We start from the raw sequence: 19,725 nt of genomic DNA on the forward strand, positions 1-19,725 counted from the left end.
GACTGACATTCCCATGATGGGGAGCTCTGTAACTCAATCAACAGTCTCAGCTTTTTTTTTTTTAAACCATTGGCGTTCACATCTTTCCTCTTTGTAGGAAAAAAAGCTCACTGCAGGAAGGGGATCAGATCACGATGTTTGCCGCCCAGGGTCTGGAAAAGTGTATCGAGCTGTGCAATTCTGACACGTAAGATTGTAGTCAGAATCTTGTTTTTAAAGCATCTTGTTGTTAAATTATGCTCACAAAATGAAATGAGAAAGTTTGGTGCTCTATATCATTTGTCTCGTATCAAAAAGGAATTGCATAAGGTGTGTAACAAATGAGCACAACCGGGAAATAGAAGCATTCAACTGGCTTCAAAACGCATCAGTACCTAGTAGTGCTGATAAAACTCCAGAAGGAACAGGTATAGTACCCTCCCCTTTAATTGCCATTCAGATTTCCAGGGTTTGAATCACACAGTCACCCAGGTATTTATTTGAACGGTTGTTGGATAGATGGAATTGACTGCCCTGAGAGCCGTTCTTGCTGGAGAAATGTTCAACGTTCTTCTACCAGAGAAAATATTCCCCCAGGCCTCGGCTATCTCTGTGATGCCAATTTCTTTGCCATCAGTTGAGGGCAAACGCATGGCTGGCAAGCTTTGTCGGCAGCTCTCTTTCTCAGTGTTACTGGGGCTGCGTGCACACTTGGTGGTTTATTCTCTGGGCTGAACTGAATTGGCAGCTAAATTCACTACGAATGTGATTTTAAAACAGTTCTGCTCTGGAGACAGTGTGTTTAAAAACAAAAACCTGTAATAAACCAGGAATGTACCTGTGTGTCAATCTGTTTACAGTGGCAGCGAAAACAAAGCCTATGCTACAGGCTTCTGCTGGCATAACTTTGTTGACCAGGTTTAGAAAGAAGCCTGAGCCCTGGCTCGCGCAGCTGTGACAGCAGAAGCATGGAGCGCGGAGGCATCTTACACTGGCAAACTGGCACTTTTTTACAAGTGTGGCTTGTTTTCCTCAGGGGAACAACGGGGTGGTGGTAACACCACAACGGCGGGAGGCAGAGCTGGCTTCTGTTGCTGCTTCTGTAATGGAAATATTCATGAATTGTGGTTGTCGCGCAAGGCCCAGAGGTAACCGAAGGTAGTGAGGTTGCACAGGAGTAGTGTGCAGATTCAGCCTGTGAAGTCTTTATTTCTGCTGGGACGTAAAGGGAAGGAATGTAGTTAAATCTCAAACTCCATGTTGAGTTGGAAAGGCTATAAAAATGTCTGTATCTGTAATCATCTTGATTTTAGAATTCTATGAGAAACATAGGGCCTTAGTTGACTACTTACAGTCACTTCTCAGCCTGCAGTTGCACCTCAGGTGTTTTTATAATTCGGGGTTTGGCTGTTCACATTTCATGTTTTAATCAAATCTGAATATGTAGCTGCAAAGAGACATGACGTCTTTCGATCTTGATTGTTTGGGGTTTTTTAAAGTGGTTAAAGGTGAAGTAATCTAAAATATGAGGTTCTTCAAAAAAAAAAAAAAAATTGGTTCCGTTTTCAGGCAGAGAAGTTCTGAAAGTCTGTTTCTCTTCCTCCCTCTTCTCCTTCTATTCTTGTCAGCGTTTGCCCATCGGACACACACTGACGACCCTACCTTGTTGTTGGAGGGGGTGAAGAGGTAAGTTCCCCAAATACCACTCCTCTCTTTCCACTGCCGCTGCTGTGACTTTTCAGCTCCTGTCCTATGGGCAAATGCGTCTCTCTTACTTCGGCCGCTGTTAATCGCTTCAGCCACGCAGAGCTGAGCACAGCCATCAAGGAACTTTTATTCTGTCAGAGCACGGTGTCGCACTAGGTCTCCTCTGTCCTTAAAGTTTCCCATTTCTTGTATGAGCAACATGCTGCTTTTTGAGCCTACAAAACCTGTCTTTTTGACAGTTAAGTATAATTTTGAGATCCTATGCTGTTATCTTTTTGGAGACGAGACAGTTTGAAACGGTCCGATGGGAACTGATTAAAAAGTTTTCATTTTGGTTCTCTAAAAGTAGCAGGTCTGAAGGATTTCTTATGAATGTCTGCATATCTAGGTATTTACTAGGTAGGGGATTTTTTGTGCTACCAGTAAATAAAATTAATAAAAATGCAATAGGCCAAGCTGAGATCCAATAAAAGTAAACGTGACTGCTGATTGCAGGGGAAGCTGAGTTGGGTTCGGCACAGGTAGAAGTTGACATTCCTGAAAAAATGAAAATCAAGTGCTTGTGATTATCAGATACGTGATGGATTCTTTTCTGGAGCAAAACATATGCTCTGTGAAGACTGTGTGTCTGAAAAGGAAAATGAAAGGAAAAATAGTGCTTAACATTGCCTTTTTAACCTAAGAGGTGGAAGGGAGAACTGGTGTTTGTCCCACGCATCTGTCCTTCCAGGCCTGTCCGCCCTTTAAGAGGATTATATTCTCCTAAGTGACAGTCACGGTTTGCTACGGTGCATTCACTTTCTGAATCCCCTAGCCCTGCTGGCCCTGTTCGTATAAAAATTGGATAGAAAGGCAAACCATAATGCTGCGTTAGTTGTTACTGCCGTGAGCCGAGACTCTTTGCTATGTGAATGCTCATCTTTTGACTGAGTGTTTTGCATTAATGTTTGAATTCAGGTAGTAAGACGGTTGTCGCGTGAATCGCATAGGTTGCAGAGGGGAGCTGGGAGCGTACCTGTAGCCGTGGCTGCAGCTGATTGCCCAAGCAGATTTTGTAGCATTTGCTGGTGACATCTTTTGGCATTAGTGGCCTCTCCATGTGTGTTAGCCTCGTCGTGCTGAGATATGGAGGTACTGCAGTCAGAAAAATGATTGCCCTGATAGGGAAGGAATGAATTATACTTCAAAGTAAATAAACTTGCTTTTTCCAACACTGTGAGGTTTCTGTAATATTTAGCTTTTATTTGGAAGCGATAGCGTATAGCATTTTTTATGCTGTTTGGTTTATATTTGTCTACTGCAGGCTTCTTTATATAAGCATAGCCCAGTGCTCCCTCCATGGTGGACACTGTTTTATAGTGTCCCGCTTGCCAGAAATTCTGATTAGAAGTTACCTCTCTACATCAGTAAGATGAAAATACTACTTGCGGTTACAGCGAAGCCCACTTAAGCACATGCCTGACAAAGGGCAGCCTGTAAAGCAAACTCTGTCCCTCCTTTAACGGTACGGCTTCAAATCCTGCTAATAAACTGTTGTGTATTTAGAATAATTCCAGGTTTAGGCTCTGCTTTTGCAAATACACAGGCAGATGATGTGACTTAACTCATGCGTGGAGTTCAGTGGTCACAGCTGTGAGCTGCAAGCTAAGTGTCTGCAACATAAACCCCTTTATTTTGGTACAGCTGGGAACAGAAGTGGTTTCTCTGTGTGGTGGGATTCCCGTACTGGCGTTCCAGTCTTGTAGCGAGGAGTCGGTTGCCTCGAGAGGTGCTCAGAGCAAGCGTGAGGTTCTTGGCACCTTGCAGGTTATTGTCTGAAGGCGTAGGAGGCCCCTGTCTGCTTCGTGAGTATGAAGCCTTCGGGACAGAACTGTTCCCAGCATATCCTCCTTCCATTCAACTTGTAAGTAAATTGGCATTCCTTAATTTTGTGTTTTTAAGAATGAAGAATCTTAATGTATTGATGGCCAGGTATGATACAGCATCTGCTGTCGTTGTTGGAAAACACTTTGAGCTAACTTTATTCCCCTAGCGAGTTCGTTACATAAGTTTGCCTTTATTTTATCCCTTTACTGTCTGTCTGTGTTCCCGAGTTAAACTGCAAAACCAGTTTCTCTGCAAAGCCCTGAAAAAACATTTTTTTTTTTTCCCCGCTAGTTCTGATCGAACAATTCTCTGCTCTGGCTTTGAAGTTGTTAATGTGAGGAAGTAAATGGAATAATGCATATTACATGCTTGACGTCAGACTTTCTGGGTGACGGTACCACCCCCACTTACTTAGGGACTCGCAGATGGTTTTTTGAGTGTAAGAATAAAATTGGAAATGGTAAAAGCATCGTGTGTCCTATGGATTCGCTATCAGGAGGGGTTTTTGCTTTTAGAAGGCAAAGCTTCTAGCATAAATATTGTCGTGGTGGTAATTCAGAAACTCTTATCGATTGTAACGTCCCCAGGCCTGAATATGCTTAATTGCATCCCAGTGAGAGAGACTACTGAAACCTCTGACTGTTGCCAGAGCCCCCCGGGACGAGCTGCAGTGGAAGGCAGTGGTGCTGCAGAATGAGAACTATGTGAGCAAGGGACAGGGAGATGAGTTTTACCTGCCAGTACGGTCCTGTGAGCTAGTTTTGTATGATTCCTGAGATTTGGTGCCTTGTATCCAGTAACATTTTGCATGGACAGAAACGATGGGAAATAAGTCGTGAATTCCCCCCTCCTGAGTGAAGCAGCAGAGAGATTTGTGTGGTTTCACAAGTCCTCAGTATCACTGACACTTTTACATCTCATACCTGTATGCGAATGAAGCTTCCCAGCGAGCTCAGAAGCTAGCATTTTAGTGTTCTATGTTTGAAATCTCTGTATTTGTAATAATTCAAATGACAGCTTGTTCAAAGGCGGATTAGATTTGGCTCCTTAGATTCTCTTATGTCATCCGGGCCCCTCCAGTCAGGTCAGTAAGTTGACATCTGCCAGAGCATGTGGCACAGAGCAAGGATTAAAAACTCCAGTGGGGTTTTTGGTAGAGTGGCTGTGGCTTTGGGAAGCACCTTCTGTTACAAACCTAATGGTAATTGCTAGTTTAGACAAGAAAAAAAATGCCGTTCCCATTGTCACGGCAGCGTTTGCACAGGTTTCCTCTTGGCAGCCCAGCAAATACTTCCACGTGTGAGCAAAAGCATGCTGTGGCGATGCTTGCGTAAATTTAATACGCAATCGATACAGTTGTGTAAGGTGGCCAAGTGTCCCTTACTCAAAGTAAATAGTAAAACCCAAGCACCGGCTCTGAACACTGCCTTTTTGTGTGCGTCTAATCCCTTCAGCGGGTTTGAGATCAGATAGGACGGACTTCGGTTGAGAATTTATTGCCTATGGGAATATAAAACCTCAATTCAGTGGGTTTTTTGGTGTCTATTACATTAATATTGATACCTCTTTATTGCAGATGGGAATGTGAAGCATTCTAGCGAGCTTCTAAATTGGTAAAACCACATGTTTAAGTGACCAAAAGCTGCACAGGTTAGTTGCCTGCATCAGCTAGTGATTCTTGTCTTAGTTGATTTTAGGGGTGCGCCTCTAGGCCGCTCCTTCTGTTGTACTGATTTTTCTTTTGTGCGTGTGTGTATGGGTTCCACTTGTTTAAAGGATGGTGGGCCAAAATACTTTCAAAAGAGTTCTTAAGTCTTAAAAATGAGCTTTGCAATGTACATTTCCGAAGGGGGGGGACACCAGCCCAATGGGCCCAAGACTGACTTTAACCACTGTTAACTATTTATTGTGCTGAAGCTTGTGCGCGACACAGCTTGCGCTGCAGTTACAGCGAGGTGCTGCACCCTTAGGGTTCTTCCTGAACTGCCGTACTACTGATTTTGTGCAGGCTGGGGGTAGGGAAGGAGTTGGGGTGAGCGAGGCCAGTAAAAAGCAAGCCAAGCCGACCGCAGCAACAAGCTGTGGTCTAAGTTTAGAAGAGACAGGAAGCATCCGATACGGGGACCTTGGGTGCTGGAGGAGTGCGTGTTGTGCGGGCAGAGGCGTTAACAACATCCAGATGCAGTCTCGTTGGCAGCAAGTTCCCACTCTTTGCGCGGCAAAACCTTTCTCTGATCAGTAACCTCACACTGGCAGAACGAATGGTGCTTTTCCATTAGATATTACAGTTCCTAAGGAACAGTACCCCAAATTCTCAAGTTTTATAAAGGAGCTACCCACTTAAACCCCACGTTACTGTAAATGCTTTGCATAACTGGAGGCGAGAAAGGAGATGATACGGTTGATGACTTTACCTGATTTGATTTGTCATTTTTACTCTTGATAACGTACTTGCAATAGAGGTGGCAGGTGGTGAATTTGTTTTTTTCCCGTGCTGAAGTGCTGCGCCCTGACCTGTCAAACTGGGACTTGGTGGCATCTAAAGGCCTCCTCTCGTTTCTGTTCCTGCTTTGCAGCCGCTTTCTGTGTCTTTATGGGAGCGCAGGGCTTCTGAATGTTGCTCTTGCTAAAGAGGAATAACCACATCCCTTCACCGTGGGCAGGGTTGTGTCAAGTGCTCAGGCTAGCCTTATTTCCTCAGATAACCATATCCGTACCATGGGGATAATTTGTACTGCTACAGCTGCGTTAGTACGAATCCGCGCCGCGTTGGCGCTTAGACAAGGTTAGAGAATGTACGACAGCACGGGCGGGCTAGAGCTACGCACGTGCGTAACGTCACCACAGGCTCGTGGTGCGCCGCTGAACGGAATCAGTAGCTGGGAAATGAGGATAAACACCTGAGGCTCCTTCTCTTTTGCAGTTAGCATAGCGTTTGGGCTGCGTAACCCCACACCTCTGATTTAGGAATGGCATTTTCGTAGCGCGTGTCATCTTCGCTCTCCTTGTGTTTATTAAATGACGTTACCAGGCCTGGCCCTTAAGGCTATTTTCTACTGCTACAAGAGGAACCACATATTTCCATGTGAAAACCAAGTTTTCGCCTATTTTATCAGATGCGTTAACTACAGTAACTTACTGCTGGCAACCTAAAGCCCATGTAAAAGAGAATTAGGTCCTACTTTTTCCCTGCTTAACTTCAGCTTTGGTTAAGCAGTCACAAACTCTTGAAGCCACAGCCTTCTATACATCTAATGAGCAGTTTACAGGAACGGCACAAGGGGATAAGTTTGTTTCCAATCAAACCTTTTTTTACAGTCTGCCTTTCCATAAAAGAAACTTAAACACAGCTTAGAAACTTCAGACAGCTTCTCCGGGAGGAATGCTGCCCGGGCAAGCCCCCTTCAGGTGTGATGGGCTTGGGCAGGATGCTGCCGGGGAGACGCTGCCTCTGCTAACGCCTGGAAGCTTCGCTCTTGACTTGAGTAAGGGCAGAACTAAAGCTAATCTTCAGCACTTTACAAAAGTTAATCCCGCTCTAAGTTAAGGTTGCTGGAAGGGTGCTGTTGGCAGAGGCTGGATAGACGAGCAGTTTTCCCTCACTATGAAACGCCCTGGCAGCTCTCGGGAAAACAGGAGCGAAACGCTGCGCTGCTTTCTTGGGTGAGGAGCCAGGCTGGAGCTTGGCTGGGTCTCCTGGTTTTTCCGTGACTTCTGGGGGGGCTGTAAGTCAGAACCGCCTCCGGTTTCTGCTTCAGGTCTCTGGTACTTGCGTCACTAATGACTTAAGCTGATGTATGCCGTGCTGTGCTTGTGAACGGGACTGCCTTTGCTTCAAGGACGCTCCCAGGCAGCAGCAAGTGACAAGAGAATCCAGTTAATTCCCGAGTGTTTCTGGCGATCTGTCCAGCTGTCTCGCGGCTCGGTGCAAGCGCACCAGAAGCACCGCTCCTAATCGCGGGGTCGGCAGCTTTTATTTTAGTCAAGGTTTGTTAAGACAACACCCAGTCAGTCACCTAGGGCAGCCTTATGTCCTTAACTGCGTGAACTGCCCCCTGCCTGAACCCAGGCCTCAGGAGGAGATTAGCGTGTTCTAAATCAAAACTCAGATTAACTATAAAATGGCTTAATGTTCTAATTAATCCCCTTTTCCTGCAGAAACTGTTTCTGCATAACTTGGATTATCTGTACTTCAAAAGAACCTCATTTCTTTACAGGATGTTAAAGTACCCGCTTTGAAAGCGGCGCTTTTAAGAATCTGTATCGGTAGTGGAATGAGTTTCTCTCTGGGGCAGGTAAGGGGGCAGTTCGCGGTCACAAATGCGGGGGCAGCGCTACTTCAGAAGAATGTCTTAAACTAAAAACCCGTGCGTAACCGTCCAAAGAATCTGAAGCCACGTTGCAGTCCTACTGCCATAACGCTCAGGGCTGGGAAGCCATTCCGCTCTACAGACAGCATCTTCGGGGAGCTCTCGTGGAACCTACCGGAGTAAATCCCAGCCGCGGCTCCCACGTCAGCCTCGCGCAGTGCTTTCACTGTCCCCGGGCAGCCGTGCCACCCACAGCTGGACTGCAGAGCTGCTAACGGCAGGCTGGGGTCTCAGTCCAGGGCACTAAAATGCTATGCAACACCAAACGGCTTCTTCTTCCCACACACAGGCGTCGTTCCTTTTCAGTCCGTGGCCCAGCTTTATCTCACCCGGACGTTACCCAGGAAACCTCCTGGGGGTTGGAGTTTACCTAGGGCTTGTCACGGTTTTGTTTTTCCTTTGAATAAGTAGCTGATGGGTCCTGCTTACAGCCCAGGACGGGACTTGTTCCTTTCTTTCGGGTGTGAAATATAAATCATGTTTTTATGATTTTTTTTGTAAATCTTTACTCTTTTTACACCTTGTTTTTGTAAGCTGAAGTTTCTTATTAAAAAAATGAAATTCCAGTGGGTTATGTCATTATTCTACATACTTTAATAAACATCTAGACGGGGGTACAGAAGAAAATTCCACGCACAATGGCTTCACATCCTTGAGGCAACTATTCTCGTTGTGCCTTGCAGAATGAACGGAAGATAAATTCTCCCTCTCACACTTAAAAAGCTTTCCCCCCCCTTGTCACCGCTTCAAGCAAGACAGCTTTGAAGTGCGAGCAGCAGCTCTGCAGAGCAGGAGAACAGAACGTACTCCCGTGAACGCGTGACGGCGAAACGCATCTCTTCTGGTCCTCGTGTGCGGGGGGGTGAGCTCCTCTCCCTTGCCGCTCCGTTTCTTTCCTAGGTCAGCAATTAAGCGATGTTAGACAAGGTTGTTTCCAGTCTGCTGGCATACGGCAATTATTTACCACAGCTTTGCAACTCACTGTATAAATTAGATTGCTTTAGGCTTTGGGCCTCCCATGCTAGAGTGCGCTCGGGGTTCAGTCCCTCTCGTACCTCGTTATCTTCTATTTGATGACCTCGCACGGTGACGTCCCCTTGCTGGGGGGAGCCCCAACACCCTCGGGGGGTGCACACCCGTGCTCACCACAGCTGGGTCACCGACACAGAATCGTTAAGGTTGGAAAAGACCTTTCAGATCATCGAGTCCCACCGTTACCCCAGCGCTGCCCAGGCCACCACTAAACCATGTCCCCAGGCACCACATCTAGCCATATTTTAAATCCCGCCAGGGGTGGGGACTCAGCCCCTGCCCTGGGCAGCCTGGGCCAGGGCCTGACAGCCCTTTGGGGGAAGAAGTTTTCCCTAATACCCAACCCAAACCTGCCCTGGCGCAGCTTGAGGCCGTTCCCTCTCGTCCCATCGCTTGTTGCTGGGCAGAAGAGACCGACCCCCCCGGCTCCAGCCTCCTTTCAGGCCGTTGCAGAGAGCGATGAGGGCTCCCCTCAGCCTCCTCTTCTCCAGGCTGAGCCCCCCCAGCTCCCCCAGCCGCTCCTCCCCAGCCTTGGGCTCCAGCCCCTGCCCCAGCCTCGCTGCCCTGCTCTGGCCACGCTCCAGCCCCTCCATGGCCGCCTTGGGGTGAGGGGCCCAGCGCTGAGCACAGCATTCGCGGCGCGGCCCCGCCAGCGCCGAGCGCAGGGGATCCCGGGCCCAGGCCTTACAGCCCAGCGCGGCGGCTGCCGGCCGGGCCCCGAGGACTCACCGCCGCTACGGGCCGGGCTGCGGGGCCATCAGGTCGATGTCCGTCAGGTTCCGGGCGACCCAGACTCCAGCGGCGAAGAGCCCCAGGTTGACCAGCAGGTTCCTGAAAGAGAAACGGCCAGCGCTGGCTCGGGCGCCGGGGCCCGCTCCCGCCCTCCGCCCCGCGGCACCGACCTGCGGAAGTCGTTCCGGTCGGTGGCGAAGCGGTAGGCGCTCCGCAGCCACCCCCGCAGCCCCTGCGGCGCCGGCCCCGGCCCTCCCGGCCCCGCCGCCGCCGCCGCCGCCGCCGCCGCCGCCATGCCGCCTCCTCGCCTCGCCCCGCTCCGTCGCCGGGAGATGCCGTCACTTCCGGCGCGCGGCGGCGGCGCGCGTGCCAGCGGCGCGTGCCGGCGCGCGGCCCCCGTGCAACAACCTTGCGCGGAGCGCGTGGCTTCCCGCGGCTGCCGGCGCGAGGCGGGGAGCGGGTCTGCACCTTGCGCGCCTCTGCGGTGCTCGCGCTGGGCCTAACCGGTGCTGCCCGCTCGGGGGAGCCCCGCGCGCCCCCCGCCGCCCCGGCTGCGCCCCGCGCGGAGGGACCCCGGCTCCCGGGAGCGGGGTCTGCACGGCGCCGGGGGGGGGGGGGGGGAGCGCCCGGAGCGGTGTGCGGGCCCCGGCCGGCTCCGAGCTCGGCAGCCGCAGGCGCCGGGTCCGGTTGCCACCCGCGCCGCTGCAGCCCAGGGACCAGCGCTCAGCACCGAGCAGCGGCCGCGCCCCTGGGCAGGACGCTCTTGCAGCCGTGGCGTTCGCAAAGCGCCCCTGCTGCCTGCTCTGTCCCGCCCTGCCCGGGCCCGCGCCTTCCTTCTGCTCCTTCTTCCCGGATCCTCCCGTTCCCTGCCGCTCCGTCCTCCGTCCTCGCCCCGGTTTGCAGATCCCGAACCGCTCTCCCCGCCGGGAGCTGCTGCCCTCGGCCCCCGCGGGGCCTGGCTTTTCCCTGCCCCCCGCCCCCCCAGCACCACCCCCTCCCCCAGCCTGTGCAGCTTTTTGGGAAAAAAAAACCCTCCCTGCCACCCAAGGCATCGCCGCCTTCCCGGGAGGTGCCGCTTTCCAGCAGGAGGGCGCTTCCCGACAGCGAAGCTGGCTTCCTCGGCGCCCTTGAGCCTTGCCCGCCCGCCTGCTGCCGGGCACCCTGCCCTGCCGCTTCCCTGGCCGTCCGTCGCCTTTCCTCAGGGCCCTGGTACTGACCTCGCTGGCGCTGCGACCGTCCCTGCCTCAGTTTCCCCTCTTTGGCAGCAGGTGATAGATTACTGTGCCCACCTGGTTCCACATCAAATGGCCCGGGACGGAGCAGCCAGGGTCACCGTGACGGCCGGTTACCGGCCAGACAGGGCGTTCGCTGGGTGAGCTGGGACCAGACGGGTGCACCGAGACGGGGCCCCCACCCCGCGCCTTCTCCTGCGCCCGAGCTCCTGTGCCTGGAAAAAGCAGCTTCTGGGACTGAGACCTCAAGCAAGCTGGCGGTCGCTGCGGGGCCCCAAACCCGGCGCGGTTTGCGCCTTTTGGGGTGCGCTGCGTGTCAGCCGATGCTGCAGGGTGTCACAAGTGGGTGATTTAGATCCCTTAAAGAATCACTGACAAAAGTATTGGCAGAAGTGGGTTTAATAACTTCACAGAGCTCGATGGCAAGGTTCACTCTATTAATTGCTGCGGGGAAGAATCACACAAAGGAGAAGTGAGTTACGTGGAGTTAGACGGATTCACAGAGAGCCCAGGGACGCAGAGTGAGGAAGACCCTCCCGCTGAGCCCCGGGCTTCAGAGCAGACCCCCTTGCTTTCTAAACTCCTGACGGAGCTTAGGTGCGGCTAGGTCCAAGCTTAGTCTCAGGCTTGGACAAGAGTTTATGTCTAAGGGATTGTGCATGCAAAGTTTATATAATGTTTCAGCAGCATCAATTCAGCACGTGATCAAAGTTACCAAGACAAAATCAGAGTTACGGTACTACAAGGTTGTGCGCGATATCGGTCGCTTACCAAAGCTCTGCCGTGGTAAAGGGTCTCTCTGCCTCGGGGAGCAACCTTGGGGGGGCCCCAGCTCGAGGGGAGGTCGCCGCCACGCTGCCGAGCAGGGAGAGCTCTCCGAGGCTGTCATTTATAGGATAAAGCGGTTGGCTTGCAGTCAAATTGCATGCGATAGAAAAGGTATGCAGGAGGCTCCTTGTGCCCGCAACTTTCTTTGTTCCTTGATAAATGAGTCGCGCTGCTCTTTGAGGGTTTTCAGAGACCAGATCGAAATACGAGGAGTTCGCGGCCCGGCTACGGCTCAGGGCTTTACCTCTGCGGGAGCCGGCACCAAACCAGCGCCGGCCTGGTGAAGGGGTCGAGCGCGTCCGTCACGCAGGGACGGGCAGGTTCTTTTAAGGATCCTTCATGGAACGAGAACTGGCCACAGGGCTGGAGTTTAATTAGAGCTTTACACAAAGATGTTCGATCAGTATGGCTTATCCTTACACAGAATTGCTCGCAAGTGGCATAGCTCTCCTATTACTCCTGTTTCCCTGCTCCCTGAGCGCTCGTCACCCTCCCCTTTGGGGACACCCAGGCCACAAGCCAGGCTCTGGTGAGAAGCCGTGCACCAGCCGTGGGGTCAGGGAGCCCTCGAGGGGGGCGTACCGCGACACCGGCCATCCCGGCTCCAGCCGCGTTTGTCCCTGCTGCTGTATTCCTTTCCCAAATCTCAAAGAGCTAATTGATCCACCCAGTTAGTTAATTGATGTATAGCTATTAGAGACTATAATTAACCAACCAGCTGGGAAGCTGCGTGTTATCTGCCCGGTGGGAGCAGCATTGCTCCCAGCGTGGCAGCCACGGGCTGCCCCGTCCCGGCGAAGAGCACTGCTTGTTTGCCATCTTTGAAGGATTTTACTCCACCTCAGACTTTGGGCTTTCCCTTTTATCTCCTCTGTTGCTAACATTTGGCAGCAGCGAGCTCACCCCAAGCCTCCCTGTTCTCCCTTATCTCCTCCCACGTTCCTGCAAGGTCGCAAACTCGTCTTCACACTCCGTGTTGATGCAGGAGTTTGCATTGCTGGGCAGACCAGTTCAAACCAGCTTGTTATCAAAGCGTTCCCAGCCCCCAACAAAACCTCCCGCTGCTGTCAGACCCTGACACGATGCAGATGTTCATTAAGCATCGGGAAGGTGATGCGTCTCATCGCGGGGCCGGGCGAGATGCCTGTACCTTGTACTAACACATCTGGCTGGTGCTAACCAGCTCCTGGGAGAGCCATTCCCTGTGGGAACGCAGGGAAATAGGGAGGAGGAGACGCTGTAGGTGCCGGGCAGAGGTGCCCAGTGCCTGGCTGCCGCAGGAGATGTGTCAGACCAGCAGCAGGCTTGGGAAACCCTCTGAGCCGCAGCGGGCTCCGACCCCGGGGCTGCTGGGGCGTGGCGATGCTGCGAGCAGGGCTCAAACCCGGCTGTGGTGCTAGAGGGTGAACGGACACGGGCGACTTCAGCGGCACGTCGGCCTGGAGCCGCCCTGGGCGAGCCTGGCGGCACTGAGCCGCAGCCTCCCAGCTGCCCTGGTGCTAGAGCCGGCCGTGCCCGGCGAGCGGGGCGCTGGGCACGCTGCTCTTCGGCCTCCCGGCGTCAGCAAAGGTGGGTGCGATGGCAGCGTCCCTTCCTGCTGGGCCTGTCCTGCTGGGGCCACCGCGCTCTCTTGGACCCTCATCTCCCCCTTCCCCTTCCCCTCCTCATCCCCGCATCCCTGTGCCATGGCCCTGGGGGGTCCTGTTCCCCCAACCCCCCCAGCACAATGCTGGGAGCATCCTGGGGACCATGTGGCTCATCCAGGTGATGGTGGAGCTGGATGGAGGCAGGTGCTGGGGGTGTGGGCATGCACAGCTGCTCTGTGCCCTGGGGATGCGGGGTCCCCCCTTGCACGGCTGCTCTGTGCCCTGGGGATGCGGGGTCCCCCCTTGCTCGGTGCAGCGGCAGAGGCGGGACGGAGCAGGAACAGGGGCTGCACCCAGAGGCTGATGCGCTGCAGAGTTTGCAGGTCTTGCATCAAACTCTGCTTTAAACCAGGTTTGCTGAGGGATCTCAGATAACCGGAGGAATTTGGCTGTCCCTGCTTATCGGAGGCTGGCTTGAGAAGAGGTGCTGCCTGGGGTCTGTACTCCCCTCGGGGAGTGGGGGGTCTGTCCCTGTCTGTGCTCCCCTGTTAGCGAGGCTTTATTCTCAGCAGCTGGAATCGGCGTAAGGCGACGCTCTGCAAACAGGAGTAAAAGCTCCTGGGGGTATTGCAGCCTGGCTTTCAAGGAAGGGAAATCGAGTGCTCTGGAGGGCTCCCAGGGAGCTCCCTGGAGGGGGAATTAGCACCTGGCTGCCATCAGCGTTCGCTCGCTATTGGTTTGCACGCAGCCAGGGCGGGGGGTGGGGGATCCGGTAGCCCGGGGGCGAGGGGCCGCCGGGAGCGGGGCTGGGGCGCGGGGTGCCCGGCCGGCACCCTCGGAGCTGCACCCCTCGGGGCGGGCCCGCCGCTCTCCGGGGCCGCCTGGCACCGACCCGCCAGGTAGAACCTCGCTTTGGGGACAAAAGTGTTATTTTTCGTTCTCTTGCTCTCCCTGCTGCCCTAGCGTGGTCCCTGCTGCCCTGTGAGACACAGGGTGGTGCCTGTGCTGCCGTCAACTCCTGCCGTTAACACCCGGCGGGCGACTCGTCCTGCTCCGGTGCCAGGGAGGGAGCGCGGCTCGGCCGGGATCCCGCGGGACAATAGCGGGGTGGTGCTGCTGGGTGCTGTGACCTGTGCAGTTTGCACAGGGCGATTGCAACGTGGCTGCGAGCAAGCGGAGGCTCGGGCGGGCAAGGGGAGCCGCTTCGGGCAGGGTGCGTGGGTACCCGGTGCCGAAGGAGCTGCCCCGGCATTGCCAGGACCCGTGTCCCCTCCTGGGATGGGGAGCGGGTCCGTGTGGCCCCCAGCTCTCCCATCTCCTGCAGGTCCTCGCTGGCGGCGATGCCATGTGGCCCTGGAGGTGACCCAGCGCTCGGGGCTCGGCGGAGCCGGGAGCGCTGCAGGTGGCACCTGGCCGGCAGCCGTCCTCGAGCCGGCAGTGACGTCCCGTGGGACGTGCTCACCCTCGCCTCTCCCTTTGCAGCTGGGTGCTGACCTCCCAGGGGCCCTTTCCTCACTGGGACCAGGGCCAGGAGGAGCTTTTGGCGGGATGTTCTCACCGCTGGGCTGCAGGAGGGGCTTCCCCAGGGAGGTAGGTGGTTTTGCAGCCCTCCTGCTGCCACGCAGCTGGAGCTGCCGGTGTGGCTGGGAGCGGGGGAGCTTTACGGGGCAAGGATGGGTGCCCGCTGCTCCATCAATCGGGAGGCCGGGTAGCCAGGAGAGCATCGCTGGGGTAGGGGGAAGAATTGGGAATCGTCTGGGACCTTGGCCAGGAGAGGAAGGTGGACAGGCTCCTGGCTCCCTGTCCCGGCTCAGCATCCAGCCGGTGCAAGGGCAAAGGTGAGGGTCTCATCCTGCTTTCGGCTCCCTGTGCCCTCTCCACAGCCCAGTCCGTGGCAGGCAGGACCACCACTGCCCCACGCTCGCGGGCCCCAGGACGTCTGGGACGAGCCGCCCTGGGAGCACCAGCACGGGAGAGGCAGAGGCAGATGGCGGCCGGTAAGAGGGCAGGGGCCGGGATGAGCAGCCATTCAGCGAGGGGAGGCGGCACTGTCAGGGTTCACCTACAAATCTGGGGTGGCCAAAACTGAGGCTCCCCTGGGAGCAGGAGAAGCAGAAAGAGCTGAGGGCTGTGGCAGGGAAGAGGAACCGCAGCAAAACCGAAACACCCCAGCGAGCTGCCGTCCTCACCGGCGGTGATCTGCTGTTGCAGCCCTGTCCCTGGGACCCCAGACCCTTCCCTGGCCCTGCTGACTTCCATGGGAATGAGGAGGACAGGAGATGGGCACCCCACGAGTGTCCCCCGCCGCCCCCCTGGGACAACGGAGGAGATGGCCGAGGACCTGAGGACTGCTTCGAAGAGGGCTGGCGCTCGGTGAGGGGGTGGTGGGCTGGGGGGTGGCAGCTGCGTGGCTACCCGCAGCGTGCCACCATCCTCACCGGCGGTGATCTGCCATTGCAGCCCGGTCTCTGGGACCCCAGACCCTTCCCTGGCCCTGCCGACTTCCCCTGGACCAAGGAGGACAGGAGATGGGCACCCCGCGACTGTCCCCCACCCCACCCTTGGGATGACAGAGAAGACAACCGAGGACCTGGGGACTTCTTGGGGGAGGCCTGGCAACTGGTGAGGGGGTGGTGGGCCGGGGGGGTGGCAGCGCCCGCGGGACCGAGGGCAGGGATCGGGTGAAGTGGCAGGAGCCATTCGCTGCCCTGGTGACAAGGACAGTGCACAGGGACAAGTTTCCCTGCACGGTGCTGGGAGCAGCGGCAGCTCAGCTTCTCTGATCTGCAGTCACAACATCCCCTGTCCTGCTCCGTGTCTAAACCCACCCCCTTCCCCGCAGGAGCCGCCGCTGCCCGGCCCCGGCTGCTTTGCCTGGCTTGAATTCCCCGATGAGGAGCGGCACCCACCCCGGCCCCCCGCCAGCCTGCCAGGGTGGGTGTCCGTGGCGAGGGGCACGGGGGTCCGTGCAGCTGCGGGGTGGCGAGCAGGGGCGCGGGGGCCAGGCTCTGCCCCGGTGCACAGCCAAGGGGTGATGCAGCGTTGAAGCTGGCCCTGCTCAGGGTGGGGGGGTTTGCACCGGAGACCCCTTCCAGCCTAAATCCCCCCCTGGGGCTGCCTTTGCCACTGCAGGGAGCGAGGTGGCTTCCAGGATGACCGCCTGTCCTGGGGCTATCGTGGCCTGGGTGGGAAACGCTGCCGACGCCCTCACCGTGGCCACCGAGAGTTAACCTTGGTCCAGCGCGTCCCGTGTCCCTGGCCCTCCAGAGGTTTGTGCCGACCCTGTCCCGGCTGCCGGGGCTGCGAGGGGCCCCACGCCATGCTCGCCAGCGTCTCTGCAGTACTTGCCAGCGTCTCCTCGGGCAGAGAAAGGAGTCACTCCCGTTGTGTTTCTCGCTCTGCAGGGAATCAGCCATCCTCCAGGTCCTCTCCTTCCCTCTCTGGGATGAGCCAGCTGCCCGGCCCCGGCCCCCGGATCAAAAAAGAGCAGCGGCACCCTGATCCTCCCCAGTCACTTATGTCCTTCCAAGGTGGTGCGCAGAGCAAGGAGCAGACGGCTCAGGTTGTGGGTTTTTACCCCCCCGATCCCAGCACCCAGCAGTGACACGAGTTTGCACGGTCTGAGCCCTGCACGGTGCTGCTGTGCCCCCAACCAGCATGGTTTCCCCCAGAGCCCGCTGGCGGTGAGCAGGAAGGTCCTGGAGCCCCCCCGATCGGCCGGCACCCCTCAGAAGAGCCCGGCCACTGATCCCCAGGCTGCAGCAGAGGCCGCGGAGCCGGAGCCGGCAGCAGGAGCGACGCCGGTAGGAGAGCACCCCTCTCCTGGGGGCAGGCAGGGCTGCTCGCACCCCTGGGGGCGCCCGGCTCGGGGGTCTCTTCGGCCAGTGCAACATCTCCCTTCTCTCTCATCCAGCCCTTTGGCTCTTCGCCTCGCTGTCTCTTTGCCAGGCACAGGCATTTTCCTGACACTTCTCTGGGGCTGCAAAGCCCCCTGGTTTCCTTTGGGTTTTAGCATCATCCTGTCCCCCAGCTCTTCTCCCCAGGCCAGATGTGGCCCGGTTTCATGCCGTTGTGTGTCCCCAGGTTGAGCTGGGAGCCAGGCAGAAACCTGCGGGCAGCCACGGCCAGGGCCCCTCTGCTTTGGAAACAGAGCCGGTGCCGCCGGAGGAGAGCTCTGCCGGGACGGAGGAGCACCTGGAGGTACAAGCTAATGCATCTCCTCTGCCCTCCTAAAAGGAGTCCCCGGGGGGAGGTGGGAGCTTGCAGTCCCCTTTGCAAACCTCGTTTTTCCCCTTGCCTGCGTGGCGTGGCCAGCCCTCGCCATAGGCTCTGCAATGCATCTGTAATGCTTTGCACAGGTAGAGCCATGCAGCCAAAGCGTCCCTGAGGCTGGCGCAGGTGGCAGGTCACGTCCTCACAGTCCAACAGCCCCTCCGGAGCCTGCCAAGAGGGTCCGCACGGCAGCCGGCTCCGCTGGAGAGGTGGGTGCTGAGCTCTGCCTGTGTTCCCGGGGCCGGCAGCGTCAGCCGAGTGGAGCTGGAGAAGCCGAGGCAGAAGCTGCCTGCGATGGGGTGGGTGTCGGAGCGTGGTGGGCAGCTCCATGGCACGTCCCGCCCTGGGGAGAGCCCACCGAGGCCACTGCTGCGGGCAGGGACGTGCTGGCAGCGCTGGCTCCCCCACTCCTGCACGGCTGCTGCCTTCCTTCCCCAGCCACTTTCTCTCCCACAGCTTCTAGGTGGCCTTCAGCCATCCAAAACCTCACAGGTCCCATCAGGAGCTGCCACAGAGCCTGACGCACAGCCCAGCCAGGTTTGCTCCGATATCCGCACCGCACCAGAGACCTCACCAGGGTCCCAGCACCCTCCTGGGGCCGGTGAAGCGAAGCCGGTACGGGGTCAGGGTGCCTCCGCTCCCTCGCGCTCACCCTGAGGCGTCCCCACGCAGGGCGGCTGCCCTGGGCTCCGGGATGCTGCCATAGCCCAGGAGCAGTGGGATCCCTCTGGCCTCTCCGCTTGCAGGATTACGGGCTGCTGTTAAAGCGCTGCTTTGTCTGGAGGCAGAGCCCGTGTCAGCCCCGGTGCTGGCTGCGCCGGAGATGCCGATAAACGGGGGACAGCTGGGAGAAAGGCCAAAAACATAACTAGAGGCTTGAGAGCGTGCTGGAGCGTGAACGACCCTGGGACTCGAGCTTTAACGAAGCAAACGAGAGCATTGCAGAGTGGCTTAATTACTGCCTGATGGGGAAGAGAAATCTGCTAGCGGGGCTCTCGGCGGCGATGCTGCCAGGGCTGGGGTTGGGGGGGGCAGGGGGCTTCCGCACCCGAGGGAAGGGTGGCAAACTAGCACCCCGGGGAGCCAGGGTCCCAGCGGGTCCCCCAGCAGGGTGACCGGTTCCTGGCTGGCAGTTGGTGCCAGCAGCCCCAGTTTGGCCCCAGCCTTGCCCAGTCCCTCTCCCCTTTGAAGCATCTGACCCTTCCTCGCCTCTTCCACTGCCCAGGCTGCAGGCGGCCAGCGCCAGCTCTGCTCCGTGCTCCCGATGTCCTCCCTGCCCAGCACGGACCTCCGCTCTGCCGCCGTCCTCGCCAGGAAGGAGGAGATCGAGCTGGTGAGTCCCGGTGGCCCCTGGCCAAGGGAGGTTTTGGGATGCCCCATGCTGACCACATGCCGCTCCCCTGCAGTCGTACCAGCAGTTCAGCCTGACCATCGCGGTGGTGGCCACGATGCTGCTGCAGAAGGAGCCCTCCATGGAGGCGGCGCTGGGGCTGGCGCTGAGGGCCAACCTCCGCCAGGGCCGGATCCATCACCTCCAGGAGCTGGAGGACTTCATCAACAGCTACGACTCAGCCACCCTCAGCCGCTGAGGGGGGAGCGGGGGGAGCGGCTGGACACCCCTTCTTGCCAGCAGGGTTGGGGGGTGATGGGGGGCTGTTCCAGTGCATTGGGGTGCTGGTGATGGTGCTGAGCCCTTGGGTCAAGGTGGTATGGATGTGTTGGCACCGTCCCACAATCTCTCTTGGAGATGGAGGAGGGGGGGTGCTTAGTTTTAGCCCTGCCCAGACCTGTATGTGCAGTAAAAGGGGGAGCTGGTTTTACTGGAGGGTGGTGGGAGGGAGAGTGGCTGTGGGGAGCTCCCCTCTGCCCCAGCTCCTCGCTCCATTCCTGCTTCACAGGGATGTGCCCCAAAACCCCAGGGGTTGTTCTTGGTTTTAAATCTAAAAATAAACCAGCTGTGATCTTTGCAGCCCTTGCTCTGCCATCGCTCTGGCCCTGCTCTCCTGGGGCAGGTGAGGTAGGGGTCCCGCAGTGAACCCACCGTGGGGGCCCCGGCTGTGGCAGAGGGCAGGGGCCACCCCTGGGGATCACGCTGCTCTGGTGGCATGGTCAGTACCGCAG

General features: G+C 56.7%; 3 protein-coding genes across 18 annotated transcripts in view; 2 read left to right on the forward strand and 1 right to left on the reverse strand.

Annotated features, from left to right (window-relative positions):
* USP49 (ubiquitin specific peptidase 49) overlaps nucleotides 1–8,488 on the forward strand; it is a 34,639-nt gene extending 26,151 nt beyond the window's left edge. For 5 of the 12 annotated variants that reach the window (XM_087762249.1, XM_087762246.1, XM_087762248.1 and 2 more), the window contains one exon: nucleotides 98–8,488. In XM_087762249.1, the coding sequence (XP_087618375.1) occupies nucleotides 98–184 (87 nt within the window). In that variant the 3' untranslated portion in view covers nucleotides 185–8,488. The remainder of the gene's footprint in view (nucleotides 1–97) is intronic. The other 7 variants (XR_015705739.1, XR_015705737.1, XR_015705735.1 and 4 more) reach the window with 7 other exon arrangements.
* Nucleotides 8,489–8,493: 5 nt separating this feature from the next.
* TOMM6 (translocase of outer mitochondrial membrane 6) lies at nucleotides 8,494–9,994 on the reverse strand. Its single transcript, XM_087762262.1, has 3 exons — nucleotides 9,857–9,994; nucleotides 9,684–9,785; nucleotides 8,494–8,818 (listed from the first exon to the last, which is right to left on the reverse strand). The coding sequence occupies exons 1-2, from the start codon at nucleotides 9,979–9,981 to the stop codon at nucleotides 9,689–9,691; spliced, it is 222 nt and encodes a 73-aa protein (XP_087618388.1). The 5' UTR covers nucleotides 9,982–9,994; the 3' UTR covers nucleotides 8,494–8,818; nucleotides 9,684–9,688.
* Nucleotides 9,995–12,818: 2,824 nt separating this feature from the next.
* Nucleotides 12,819–19,290, forward strand: LOC148055279 (uncharacterized). Of its 5 annotated transcripts, none has more exons than XM_087762189.1 (14): nucleotides 12,819–13,315; nucleotides 14,815–14,922; nucleotides 15,216–15,329; nucleotides 15,544–15,705; nucleotides 15,793–15,954; nucleotides 16,175–16,266; nucleotides 16,465–16,601; nucleotides 16,737–16,894; nucleotides 17,004–17,135; nucleotides 17,416–17,532; nucleotides 17,691–17,903; nucleotides 18,061–18,219; nucleotides 18,830–18,937; nucleotides 19,011–19,287. In XM_087762189.1, the coding sequence occupies exons 2-14, from the start codon at nucleotides 14,881–14,883 to the stop codon at nucleotides 19,191–19,193; spliced, it is 1,779 nt and encodes a 592-aa protein (XP_087618315.1). In that variant the 5' UTR covers nucleotides 12,819–13,315; nucleotides 14,815–14,880; the 3' UTR covers nucleotides 19,194–19,287. The 5 variants fall into 5 exon arrangements, with proteins under 5 accessions (XP_087618315.1, XP_087618317.1, XP_087618318.1 ...); XM_087762191.1 differs by having other exon boundaries at nucleotides 18,061–18,141; nucleotides 19,011–19,286; XM_087762192.1 differs by having other exon boundaries at nucleotides 17,691–17,813; nucleotides 19,011–19,286.
* The last annotated feature ends 435 nt before the right edge of the window (nucleotides 19,291–19,725 follow it).

The sequence above is a fragment of the Nipponia nippon genome, unplaced genomic scaffold (assembly GCF_047370975.1).
Source record: "Nipponia nippon isolate SJK-2023a ecotype South Korea unplaced genomic scaffold, ASM4737097v1 scaffold_25, whole genome shotgun sequence".
Lineage (NCBI taxonomy): Eukaryota > Metazoa > Chordata > Aves > Pelecaniformes > Threskiornithidae > Nipponia > Nipponia nippon.

Excerpts from the sequence above, each read along its gene's own strand:
- TOMM6 (XM_087762262.1), bottom strand. The coding sequence starts at position 9,981 with ATGGCGGCGGCGGCGGCGGCGGCGGCGGCGGCGGGGCCGGGAGGGCCG. Across the intron at positions 9,786-9,856 it reads GACCGGAACGACTTCCGCAG|GAACCTGCTGGTCAACCTGG; the intron begins GTCGGTGCCGCG and ends TTTCTCTTTCAG.
- LOC148055279 (XM_087762189.1), top strand. The coding sequence starts at position 14,881 with ATGTTCTCACCGCTGGGCTGCAGGAGGGGCTTCCCCAGGGAG. Across the intron at positions 16,602-16,736 it reads GTGTCCCTGGCCCTCCAGAG|GGAATCAGCCATCCTCCAGG; the intron begins GTTTGTGCCGAC and ends CTCGCTCTGCAG. Across the intron at positions 17,136-17,415 it reads CGGCAGCAGGAGCGACGCCG|GTTGAGCTGGGAGCCAGGCA; the intron begins GTAGGAGAGCAC and ends GTGTGTCCCCAG.